At 39.7% G+C, this 13,498-nt stretch overlaps 1 protein-coding gene across 8 annotated transcripts in view; it reads right to left on the bottom strand.

Annotated features, from left to right (window-relative positions):
- Positions 1-13,498, bottom strand: part of LOC139802492 (integrator complex subunit 6-like) — a 39,991-nt gene that overhangs the window by 20,693 nt on the left and 5,800 nt on the right. For all 8 annotated transcript variants that reach the window (XR_011728661.1, XR_011728660.1, XR_011728662.1 and 5 more), the window contains exon 3: positions 28-177. Coding sequence is in view for 2 of the 8 variants with exons in the window: in XM_071757674.1 (XP_071613775.1) it covers positions 28-177 (150 nt within the window). In the remaining 6 variants the exon portion in view is untranslated. The remainder of the gene's footprint in view (positions 1-27; positions 178-13,498) is intronic.

Raw genomic sequence — 13,498 nt, 5'->3', positions numbered from 1 at the left:
GACAGAAGCCTATAAATAATTTGTTACCTGTCCATAGTTGTCTATTCCAGACACTAATCTATTGAGATTTAACAAGTCAAACGATGACCTGAGTGCCTGACCAAGGGTTGTTAGTCCTGAAGCCTGAAGATTTTTCAGTTCATTCATAAATGTTGCATGGTTTTCCTTCCATCCAGCCTATTATATAAAAATAAAAGGTTATTAGTTATTTTAGCAACAAACTACAGGCTTCCCACAAAAAATTAGATAATATCCCTGATTAATGAATAAGCTGGGTCATTTATATGCACACACCTAATTCATGTATGCACAGTTAGGACTACAATGGGAGACCCACTAAACACACAGAGTCAGGAATTTTAAAAAATTTACAAATATCCAGCTCTTACCATGAGAACTACTGTAGAGGTGATGCAATTAATAGAAGTATTTGGATTAAGCATGTGAATGTTTTATTACAAGAAAATGTCAAATCTGGAAATCGAGAACGCAGATGGCAAAGCAGCAGCAAGGACAAAACAAAGATACAAGCAGCACCATGTTGCTGCTTTCTCTGACATATATTCACCCCCCTTTTGTTCTTTACTCCATCAACTGAGGCTGGAAAGGATTTCTTTGCAATGTGTACTAATGCAGGAGTTAAAAATCTAACTGTGACAGTTAAAAATAAGAAGATAAAGATATAACAGTAACAGCAACTTCCATCTTTGCTCTCTAGTTGCATCTTCCCCTTCCCACAACTTCCCCAAGCATGAGCAAAGGAAGCATATCAATATAATAGAAGGAATATGGGGGGGAAAAACAATCAGCTTTTATTTTACAAGACTCTTGCCCAACTTTTCCATTATCCCCCATTATCCTCCTCCCCCCAGCCCACCAGGTACAGTTCAGGCCTTTCAAATGCACTATGAAACAATCTCTGCCTCTTCCACATTAAAAACCTTTCTCCTACCTTGCTGTCTCCACTGCCAACCACACTCTGCTGCCCATACTTCCCAACATAAAACTTCCTATGGAATAGTTTCAAACGCTCCACGTAACACAGAACCAACACATTGTTTAGAGAGTATCACAGTATCACAGCTTGAAGTTTTGGAGGCCATGAAAAAGTTGTTATTGCTGACAAATCTTACAGAACATTCAAAGGAACAGCAGAAAGTGATGAGGATGGATCAGTCCTACCCAAGCATTTGGAATCCTACGGTTAACACACACCAGCATCAGCTGTGATTCACATGCCTTTCTTTTAAAAAGTGGTATGCTGCAGAGTTCAGAAGCTATTTTAGAAAACACTACCTCACAGGGCACAATTTAAGCTGCCTCAGCTGAAACACACTAGGACTGAAAGCCCCAGATATTCCCACAACTCTGCTATCACATCTTACTCTCCAAACCATTCTTGCAGTAAGCAAGCAGTTACCCACCCAGCCCCACTCTCACTGGGCACTGGGGGCATTCCCATGCTCCTCATGGAATCCTTGTTAGGCAGACATGGAGAGAATCCTGTCAATCTGACAGGCTAGGACAACCTCTGAGAAGGTTTCTCTCCTCCCCAGTGCACTGGGCTCAGCAGCCATCTCCTGCTGACTGTGCCATGCTGTGCAAGAACCTGGAAACACAGGATTTTCCTGTACTTTTTAAACAGCTACATCCGACTGCCAATCTCCAGTGCACACTGAGGGCTGACAGATGGTCACAGGACAAGTTTGGAGCCATAAACAAACACAAGAATGGAGCAGAATGGAAGGACATAAGATGAGCATTGCCTCTGCTGAGTTCTCAGGCCTAAACCAGGAGGATTTCGTTTCAGAACGAGGAATTATCATTAGAACATTCAACAGAAAAGAGGGTTTGATGAAGTTTAGTTCCCTGAACTAGTTCTTCAAGTTTTAGATTAGTGCAAGGAAGACAAAACTTTGCAATGGGGCAAAGACAAAACAGGCTCTGAGCAGGACTGGCCCAGCTGTGCCACTGACCTTCACCTCAAGCTCAAAGCAACAGTATAGTTTGATTAGAAAGGTAATTCTTAATTAAACACCATCAACATCCCCCCCTCAACCACAGCTTAAAAAACTGCAGCATCCCAACAACTGAGCCATGCAACTGCCCACAGGTGTTCTCAGCACAAGGCAGGAATGCAGTACAAACATGGGGTCATTGCTTTGGAGTCAAAGTACACCAAATATCTACAAGATTATTTATATGATCCTGAAAAGGTTTGCCCTGAAACAGTTTGTAGCAAACAGTTACAAAAATCTTTTTGTGCCAATGCTATGAACCCTAGATGTAGGGGAAAAGGCTCCATTTGGTCTGCAAAAACAGCCCTCATTTCAGTCCAGCTTCTGGGGACAGCCAGGCTGTGGTTCAAAAAGTGCTTTCCAGCAAAGACTGTTTGAGTTATTTTGTTGCAAAATCACAAGGGAGGGAATAAAACATTTACAAAGGAAACACTATTCCTAGCCTACAAACCTTGATCTGAACTCTAATGAATTCTAGAGTATTCCTCTGTAAAAAAACAGTAACAATCTTCACTGATATTTGGAGATACTGCCCCGATTCTTTTCTGCCAACACCACTTGGCTGCCAGCTCCTCCTCTGCTGGATCCAGCTGCAGGGTGGTCATCAGCCTCCAAAATCTGCTCCCATTTTTCCTGTGCAGAACCAAACAGCTGAAGGTACAAGAAGCAGCCTCTGGTTTACATTCAAAGAAAATTATTGGGTTTCATCCTGCAGCCTCTCACAAGATCTCAGCTCTTCTCACAGAGGAGCCATCCCTTTTTTGTTATTCGGTGAACAAAAATCCAACATTTAGCAGCAAACCCAAGATTCCCAAATTTCCTACACAGTTTTAAATAAAGGTCTGATTATTGGTTAGTGTACTACATTTTCCAGCTTATCCTCAAACAAGCTTTTTGAACCAAAACCATCAAAATTAATGACAAGAAGGTCTACTCCTGTAATTTATTTTTTTTTTCCAGAAAGACTCTAGCCAATGTATATAATTAGACATTTATTTCAGTGACAGAAACTAAAGTCCAAAAGAACAGTGTAAGGTCACCTCTCCATATATATGGCAGGATCATTCTTAGGGCAAAATAAAAAGTCAAGTACGTAATACAGAGCATATGCATAACAAGTTCAACAAAGCACTTTAAAGTGATTAAATAATAATCCTCCCTAGATTCAAAATGCTGCCGCTAATGCTGCTTAGAAAAAAAGCTTTTATGTAGCACTACTTCCATTTGCCAGCAAAAACACCAATGACCAAAAAAAACCCAAACCCAGCAACCAAAAAAAATTAAAACCCAAAACCAAAAGCACACAACCCTAGAAGACCAAACACAAACATATTTTACAAAAACTGTGTATCCTCTACAGGTTGGTAATTATGAAGTCAGAACAAAACATTAAGCATTTTAGTTGTTTATGAACCAATTTTAACATTGTGAGTAATTTTGCATGATCTTCAGAATTACATTTCCTACTTGCTAATTTTTATGCCCAGAATTTATTAATAGCAATCTGAGCAGCCTTTGTCTTGCCACCATGTTACGAGTTCCTCCTTTGATAATTTATAAAAAAATAATTTTAGCACACATACCAAAAGACTGTTTCAAGATATCTGGGGAAAAAAACAGTACTATAAGCAAAATTTTCATCCTTTTAGCTTATGCCAAGAACAGACAAAAAAAAAAAAATGCAGTGTCATTTAGCCTTCTGTGTCGTCAAGTGCAGGTTTTGGATGCCATCCTGTGAAACCCTGAGATATTGGAAGCAGCACACCACCTTCCAGCTCCTGGCTTCAGCCTCTGCAAGCAAACCATACTGAAAAAAATAACAATTTTAAAGTAACATTTTTTCCTGGTGACTTAGGTTTCAGGCAAATCCATGCCCTGCTGTATTTCACCATACAGCTATAGAAGAATTTCAGCTGCTCTGAGAAGCAAGTAAGGTCAAAATCGCTTTTTTCAGCAGTAGATAGGCCCAGATTATTCACTCAGACAATGTCAGGGTGAAAAAAGGAGTGGAGAGGAGGTTTTTTTTTTAACTCAGCCCAGAACCAGGGCTAACTGAACATCAGAAGAATAGACTTGAGAAGCACAAGAAAGTCTCCTTCAGAATCAGTCACTTAAAAAGACCTTCAAGACATTGGAATAAACAAGATTTCAATTGTGAGAGGCAGAAAAGAAAATCTTATAAAATGCCTGGGGTGGGGGAGCCACTACCTTTATCACACAAAAAAGAGCTATATCAAAGTACAACTAAAATACTACCAAGTTTTGAATATGTGTGACATGTGTGCTGCAATCTCAGCTCCACTACCTTAACTGTCACATTTATTACTTTTGTTGTGGCTTGGTTGGTTGTGTGTTTAGGAGGATGGGTGGGTTGGTTTATGCCTGGTTAGGGTTTTTGGTTGATTTTTTAATATTTTTTTTTTAAGAATACAAAATCTTTGGGCAGTATGGTTGTTCCCTACTATTTCTTGGCATACTTTGGTCAGCCCACAGGGGCAGACCCAGAGGCTGGGCAATAGAGCACAAGAATTCCAGGTTGAAACCAGTCTCTCCCAGTTTCACCAGCTCCATGAAATCCAGGGAGCTGTGCTTCTGAGGCTGCAGGTCTTCATCTTTACTGTTTCTCCAGGCAATGACAAAATACAGAACTGTAGAGTTTATTGCCCACTGGACTGCCTTCAAATCTGATTGAAAAATTGTAACATTGCTAAAAATAACCTTCCAAGAAGGAAGACAATTTGCAATCTAGCATGCCAATCACAACAGTCTGTGTTACAGTAGTCAATATTTATTCAAACATACAGATTTTTAGAGTTCTGTTAATGTTTCCCTAGAAAGAAGAATTTAATTTTAGATATTACAACTTCTTTAAAGTATTTAAGTTTCTCAATAATTCAAGCTATTATTAAATGCACCCATTTTAGGAAAACAGATACTATTTCAGGATAATATGCCTGAGGCATGCTAGGTTGTCAGCAACATCCATTTGGAAAAAATAAAGTAAGGAGAGAAAAAAAACCACAAAAAAACCCAGCTGTTGATATCTGAAACTGCTCCTGCTATGGAATTTTCAAGTTCTGTGTAAAGACAGTGAAACCAGCAAAGCATTTTGGTCTAAAAATCATCAGAATGGTTAATTTTTAAGTTCTCTTTCTGCTCACTGGTAACTGAACACATGCTCACCACTCAAACCTCTTCATGCCTGTGTGAGAATCAAGAGTGTTTATTTTCTAGGGAACTAAATTATTCTTTTGGCTCTCATATAATGCAAGAGGCTGCTTTGCAGATGCCAAAATACCTTCACCTCTTTGTCATCTCCAGAACACAGCCCCAGCATGCTCAGTGGGTTCTGCAGTAGGGGATATTCTCCTGTCTAACCCAGAGCTTCCTTGCTCCAGCTTCAGCAGCTCTGGAATAGAAATTCTAACAAACACAAAGGCTACCTTGCTCATCCCAGTTCTGCTACCACAAAACTTAGCAAAGGAGGAGAGGAGGAAAGGTCCTGGTACCAGGTCTCAGTTCCTCATCAGGGACAGGGCTATGCCACTTGATGGTAAAGAACAGTCATTGCACTACCCCAGGGGTTTTTCTTGATGTTCAGAGATTTCACTGCTTAGAAACAGAGCACAGTAGAAGAGAGGTACTGATGATCATCAACGTTGTGTAGTTTTATTTGACATCTAGAAATCCTAAAACAAGCCAACATCAAACTACCTACATCACCTATTAATTTCATCCTCTCTGTGCAAACAAGGCAGACAGAAGAGCTCTAAGAGAAGCAGACACTGACCCTCCTACAAATCTTTATGAATGCCATTCTTGAGGCAACAAACCTCTCAGGTTCTATCTCTACCTTGGCTGCAGAATAACTCTTCTCTCATTACAGCTCCTGTGCTCTCCAGTTACTTTTATGCAACCTAACAGTGCTGTACCTGCACAGTATCAAACAGCCCTTAGTAAAGGAACTCACAAGATCAATTCTTTTTTGTTCTTGGCACAGGACAGCATCACAACACCCACCTCCTAGATAGCAGATCAGCATACCTCCAGCACAGAATGATACTGGCACACAGGCCTGAAATCAGCTTATCAGGGCAGTGCTGAATGCAAAGAGCCAGCTTGGATCCAAGCTGTACTGTCCTGGATTTGGAGGACTAGGAAGTGCTGGTGAGGTATCAGCAGACCTTCCTGCTCTGATTCAAAGCTCTGGGAAAGCTTGATAGGGGCAAGACAGCTGTGTGCAATTGCTACTGCTGTGCCAGCACACAGTAAGGCATTGAAATTGTTTTATTCCCCACTCTTCCAGTCTCCCCTTGTCTTAGATGGGGCTGAAACACAGACAGCTGCTACCTCAATCCTTTGCTGTAACAGAGTAAAATTCTAGGGCAAGAATGGATGAAAAGAGAAGTATGTTTTGGTTAGCAAGCTAAGGGAGCCTTTAGCTTTTCACATGGAAATCCAGTTTCACACAACAGAACAGGCAACAGAGTTTCAGGCTAAAATTTAGATCTGCCCCTGCTACAGGCACAAGAGAAACAAGCCCTGGTCACTCATGCAGGTATAAACACTGCTGCTTACTATGAGACCAGCCTAACAAAAAGCAAACAAACATACAAACAAAAACCAAGAACCAAAAACAAAACAAAAAAAAACCCAAAAAACCCACAAAAACCAACCAAACAAACAAAAAACAAAACCAACCACTTTTTCAGTTATTTGAGGACTTTTTAATGTGTAGTCAGTTCACAGGCTTAAACTACTTCCTCAATAAGCCCACAAAGCATTCAAGGACAGTAAAGAGTTTGCAAGAGCATTTGTCACTTGGTCCCCCCCTTACCTGAGTGCTGATCAGAAAGAGGACACTGCTTTAAAGCTAAAGCATTGTGAACAGTAAGGAAATTCTCTCCCTGTCAAGTTATTCTGCTGCTTTTGTAGGACACTCAAACTGAAACTTAGTAGACAAGTGCTGCTTTAAATCTAGAGTGGACTTTACACTCCTTTAAGTCCCAGTCAAATGAAAACAGTCACAGAAGTTTAATATGGGTAAAACATCTCTAAGAGAACAGAGAAGCATAAACTGCTGTAATACATCTTGACAAAAAAAAAGACATTTCAGTAGATCATTCCTTTAATCCCACACAGCTGAGACATTTTGAAACCAGATTTTTACCAGAAAGCTGTCACTTTGCTTGTCTCCACCTCCATCCATTTCCAGGCACCACAATTCTCCCCTGCATTCCAGCTTTGGGTCAGACCATGTACTTTGACAAAAAACAGAGTCTCTCCTCCACTCACTCACATTAGTTTTCCCTACACAACTGGAGACACCTTTAGTGCAAGCCACACACTGGCTGCTACCTTTAGGTCAGCAAGTAGTGCAGCACAAGAGTCAGTTCTAGGGAGGTGACAGCCACACTGCTCATTTCAGGGGTTTTACTTCAAAATAATTGTCCTGTTAGATGGGGCTGAAACACAGACAGCTGCTACCTCAATCCTTTGCTGTAACAGAGTAAAATTCTAGGGCAAGAATGGATGAAAAGAGAAGTATGTTACAGACCTGCTAGACTCATCACTTGGTGGCTGGGGTGCATCTTCCAGTATTATTTTATCCAAAAGTAATCCAGCTCCAAGGCAGGTCTGCCATGTGAACTGAGGTACACAAGAGATCCCCTTAACTGCACATTTTCTAAGCTGAACTACTCTGGAGGTGCACTGGTCAAAGATTAATTAATTTATAAAATACACTGCACCAGCTTGTTCTCCAAAGCATGTGTTAGTGAATGTGAACAAGATCAGAACTCCATTCTAGTGTGATATGTAACTTATTGACAGGCAGGCAATCACACAGGGCAGGAAAGTATTTGTCCACAATATCTCAAAAGTTTAGATGATCATACACCTCAGGAAACAAGTCCAAACTACACCATGTGGCTCACTGACCTTTTAAGACTCCCTCAATATTTAACAAGAATCAGAAATGTTTTTCCATCAAGAAGAAATCAAGATGTTTATGTAAGGACAACTCTTATTAACCTTTAAGCACAGTATCCTCAGAAAACACCAGCAGAAAGGCTCTGAAGCACCAGTTGCAAAACAAGTACTGGGCCCTTCTGTTAATGTCAGCATTGACAGAGAAGCAGAACCTTCACCTGCTGGAAATGTCAAACAGAGATGCTCAAAGCCAAAACTATGCTTGGAATCAAGTGATAATAGTAACAGTCAGTGCCAAGCAAAAATAAAAAGCCTACACTACCTTTTATTACCTGCTATTCCTACTTTACCCATCTCTGAATTTAGCTTTTTGGCCAACAATATTTGACAAGTATGCTCACCACAGTTTTTGCTGCACAAAGATGAAAGGACAGGAAGAAAGGGAAATACAAATACCAGAGAGATCCTGGTATCATCCTGTTTCAAAAAGCATTCTTATTTAAATAAAAGACCATTATCCAGTTTAAAAAAGCAGTATTTCTGAGAAACACTTAACAAGCTAGGGTATTTCAGTTCAGAGTTGACCCAGAACAAGCTACATTTCACACAATAGCTTCAGAGAGGGAACACAGATGTAATCATACAATTTGCAGCTCTAGTGCAGTAAGCAAAACAAGAGGCTATGTGCTCCTGTTCAGCAATCATTTCATAGCAATCATTTCAGAAATACCATTATAGGTGCATCTAAAATAAACACCGTACAAAGAGCAACAGTTGAAACATGGAGGTTTCAATCAAAAATTTGCATTTATCCAGAGCATTCATTACTCTTCCAGGCTACTAAACATTCTTTCAATGCCAGTCAACCACCAGCTCTGTCCCCCCAGCCCCTTCCTACTCCAAGAATGTTTGGAAAAGTCAAAAGGAATAAAGGCAGCAGCTAAGAGGTTAGAGAGCATGTGCTGTCAGCACAGGGGGTTCATCTTGAACATTTCTGGGAATCAAGTGGAAGAGAATCACTGATGCTCCTCTAGCTTCACAGCCCAGAGCTGACACAACACAGCATGATTCACACTCATTTTGAAAATTGTCACATTCCTCCTCCCTCCTTCATCACAGAAGTAGTGCAGCACACCAAAGTGCTACATTTATTGCAAGTTTACTTTGAATCTCAAGAAGGTAACAAGTGTAGAGGGGGTCATATAATTAATCTGACTTGCTGGGGAAGAAAAAAGAGATACTTTAAATCATGATTAAATTAATATACTCACTGAAGCAACACAAAATGAGAAATCTCAACTACCTAGGAAATGATGTCATCTTCCCCATCGAGTCTGATATAGCAGAAAATATGTTGGTAGAGCTGGTAGTGTTGTTATGGTCAGTTTGGGGTTTGTTTGTTTTTTTATTTTACAGGAGAACAAGTCACAGCTTTGCTATAGTCATGCAATAATTCTAAAGCAACTCACCAGCTCAGATTTAGCTTTTTTGATTAACTAGAAGTGCTCACTACTTCGTTCTACCCTGCAGCACCTTGCAAGGACCTGGCTGGGCTGGGCTGAGCCTGCCTGGACACCAGGTCCTGTCCCCAGCTCCAGTGCCCCAACCAGCAGGATCCCTGGCAGCAGCCAAAGCACCAAGTGTTCTGGCTCAACAGATGCAGATTTTCCCACAAGGAAGGGTTTCATTTTTTTTTTCCCCAAGAGAAACCTGCTAGCTCTACTGCTAACATGCTATTAAGACCACTACTAATGCATTATTCTCACTTATAAGCAGAGCACAGCAACAGCAGCTTAGCCCCACTGTAGATCTTTGTTTTAGTCATTCAACAACATCCATCTAGGAAGATTTGTATTCTTTAAATACTATTTTACACTTTTAAGAGTTTAAAAGCATCTCTGAAAACACAGCCAAATCAACAATCATCTTCATTTTTAATATGCAAAATTACAAAGTTCTGAAGTGTCGATTTTGTAGCTTAGAACAACACATAACACATCTCAGGCTGCTTTTCCAGGAGAGTTTGCACAGAAGCCTAAGCAAAGAACCCCAGTAACCAAGTAAAATGTGAGATCGGCCCTTTAGTTAGAAAATAGTGAGGAAAAAAAGCTTATCTGGTAATAAGTAGTTCAACTTTCAGAGATACTTGTAAATGCCAGATCTTAATCCCAAAGGCAACCACAGGTTCTGATCTGCACAATATAAGATAATGTACGTTTTCCTTGGTATCTTACCAAAACCCTAACCCTAGAACATGCTGCTTACAGCCAAAATTGATTACTACACAACTATTTTCTGACCATTCTAATATTAGGGAAAAAAAAAAAAGAAAAAAAAAGAAAAAAGAAAGAGAAAGAAAAAGGGGTAAAAGATGTCTTTAAATTACTACCTGCTATAATTTTTGTCAGGGTGAAAGCTCAAGAATTAGATGTTAATTGGTAGACTGTAAAAATAAAGTTTAAGAAGAAAGAAATCCACAAGAGTGCATTACTTAAATAACAATCTGCATTTAAAATTCACAACAGTGGCAACTGCTCTTCCTATAGAATTTTTTTTTTTGGTAGCCTACATTCTTAAATAAAACCAGGGACACAGGCATGCAAAAAATAGAGAAGAAAAGAATTGTTAGAGACTGGAGACATCCAGAATCTTCTCACAGGGCCATTGGTCTAACACAGCTCTCCCCTCCAAAAGCACAAATCTCCAAAAGGCAAGTCACAAGGTACAGAAATTACTTTTTCCCCACTTGATTCCATCTGTCTGACATATGAAAACACTGTAAAAGACAACACTACATTTTGTCCTTTTTCACAAAACTACAGAACACCATCCCTGCACCATCACTGCAAATCCCAGTTCTTTCTGGCAAGCTTTTTTCAAAATCATGCAAGGGTGAACATCCTGCAACATTAATTAGTTCTTTCCATTATTAGAGTGAGACAATCAGCATTTAGCCCTGTATTAGCTTTTATTTAAGTTAAAAAATCCTAATAAATGCTCATTTTCAAGGTATCACAGAAGTATTTTGCACATATTTTAGCTACATCACAAAGCCAGGTTACAAGGCCTACACTAACCACACAAAAGGGGAGGAAGCAGCCAGCAAAGATTACACGTGGCAGGAACCACTAACTTCACAAAGCCCCTTCCTTCTTACAGAACATCTCACTACAAAAAACACAACCAGGCAGATCCAATTCAACTCTTTGATACCACATTTTAAGCTTCTATTTTTAAAATAAAAGCAACCTTTGCACTGAGGATGAGTTAAGCCTCTTAGCACAAACATATCTCCTTTCGTCTCGTTTATCCTGTAGTCTTAAGGGCTTACATCTTAGAATGTGTCTGAGATCAAATAAAGAATAAAATAAAAAGATGAAAAAATAAATTGCTACAGTGGCTGTGAACAAGAGATGCTGGTTTCCACTCAAGGTCTCTGGCATCTTGTCAATAATATGAAGCACCAGCACACTTCAGATGAAGTAGCAAGCTTTTAGTTTGCAGATTCGTGTAGAAACAGAATCAAATACTTCCTTAACACTTAACCAGCAACACAGAGTGTCCCTTCCCATGAAGACAGATTGGTGGTGAAAGCACAAGTTCAAGTATTTAACTAACTTCAAAAATTAATGATAAAAAACACAGTCAGGAAGAGTTCAGTCCATCACGTATATCAAGAAGTTAATTTCTGACTTGCCATGCCACTTAACTTACTTTCAAAAACTTTTAGCATCTTTCTTTTTTTTTTTTTTTCCATGAACTTGAATTCTTCAAGAGCTTTCTATTTCAGAATGCACCATATGATTTTCTTTACAAAAATGAGTTACTCTTATTACTGGTTTGTGTTTTTTTAAAAGAGCACATTATTATGCACAAAAATTCTCAGTGTAGTGCTTTCTCCTGTCACCAGTTCCTGCAAGAGGGTGTTCACTACACCTCACAAACAAAATCCAGACAGCAAGAAGCAATCATTCAGGAAAGAGAGAAAGAAGACCAACACGTTTTATGCTACCTAAGATGTTGCCTCTCAAGAAAACCAATGTGCATTTCAAAGGATGCTCTATTAGAACCTGTTTAGTACCTTTTTTAAGTTAAAGGATCTACAACACTTTATTTCCTGCTTGCTACAGGGATGCCAACTGACAATTCCTAAGCCTTAGTAAAATAAGATTTTTATTTTTTTTTTACATTTTGAGAGACATGCAACTGCATTATATAAATAGGTAACTATCACCTGTACCAACAAGAACCTTTTATTTGTCTTTGGCCTTACTTGCCCAATTACAAAGTAGATGTTTAATTTTTTAAAAATTGACCTTTTCGCATGCATTAACATAGAGCACACACCCTGTATTCAAAGACTTAGACTGATAAGGCAATTAAACAGAAAAGAGCAGGTAAAAACTGGTGGGGGATTCTCAAACAGTATTAAGTAGATTTTGTTCTGTCCTTGAAAAGAACTGGACAATCAGGATTTGCATGAGTGCTCCTTACACAATTAAGTGACTCCTGTTACTCTAAATTCCTTGAGTAATGAAGAAGAGCAATTGTTGGCTTTAACTTGCCAGCCACTTATGCTGGAAGTCAGCCTTCTGAAAATACACAAATTCCATGACAAAGCACAAACCAAACACCGTGGAAGACATATTGCAAGACTGGAGAAGATGTGTGCTTAGCACTTCACAGGCAAGGGAAGATGGTAGTATTCAGAAATAAAAATATATCTACAACTGACTCAAAACATGCACGGTGCTAAAACAGGAATGGCTCTCTCTGCTAAACACAGACCATAATCTTCTGAATTTGTTATCAAAACCAGACATTGAGTATTCTACATAAATTTCATCTAGTTCTTCAGTACTATGTCCTGCATGGCTTTTTCTATCATTCCAGCAATGCTTGGCCAGTAGGTTCACTAAGTTCATACATTATTTACAGCATATCTGGAGAGAAAGATAGGCCTCTCCCATTCACCTCAGCCTTCTTTCCCTTTTGCATCTCTCCGATATCAGCTTCCCTCCTGCCCCTGCAGCTCCTATCTGCCTTGCACCAAACCATTCTGCCTCCACACTTCAACTACCAGCTCGTAAACCTCCAACTATATTTCCAGCTGTTCATACATCCTCTTCACAACAGCACAGGTCAGACCACCAAGTATGAGCATTTGCCAGAAGCCAGACCTCTGACGTGTAAAACTGATGGGGTTTGAAGTCTCGAGGTTCCTGTAAAAGCCTAATCAATTTAAGATTATTCTGTGGATTGGCTACAGGTCAGCTTGCTAGGAATTTCTTTCTTGACAAAAGTTAAAACACAAATGCTTTTCCTATCACCTCAGGCAGCGTTCCTGAAGGTCTCTGCCTCAAACCCAACAGGTTTCACAGCTGGGTTTCTCTTTGTCCCTGCAGCTCAGGGTCAGGGGCTCTGATTTCATTTCTTCCAGAAACAGACAAATAGATCTGACATCTCTGTTTTGCAGCACAGCCTATTCATTTGCCACCTCCCTTTGCAGAGCCAGTGGTAATTGGTTATATTCTACACCAGCATCTACG

This window comes from Heliangelus exortis, chromosome 14, assembly GCF_036169615.1.
Source record: "Heliangelus exortis chromosome 14, bHelExo1.hap1, whole genome shotgun sequence".
NCBI lineage: Eukaryota > Metazoa > Chordata > Aves > Apodiformes > Trochilidae > Heliangelus > Heliangelus exortis.
The sequence above is the reverse complement of the archived record's forward strand: the minus strand, read 5'-3'. Positions and strand labels throughout refer to the sequence as shown.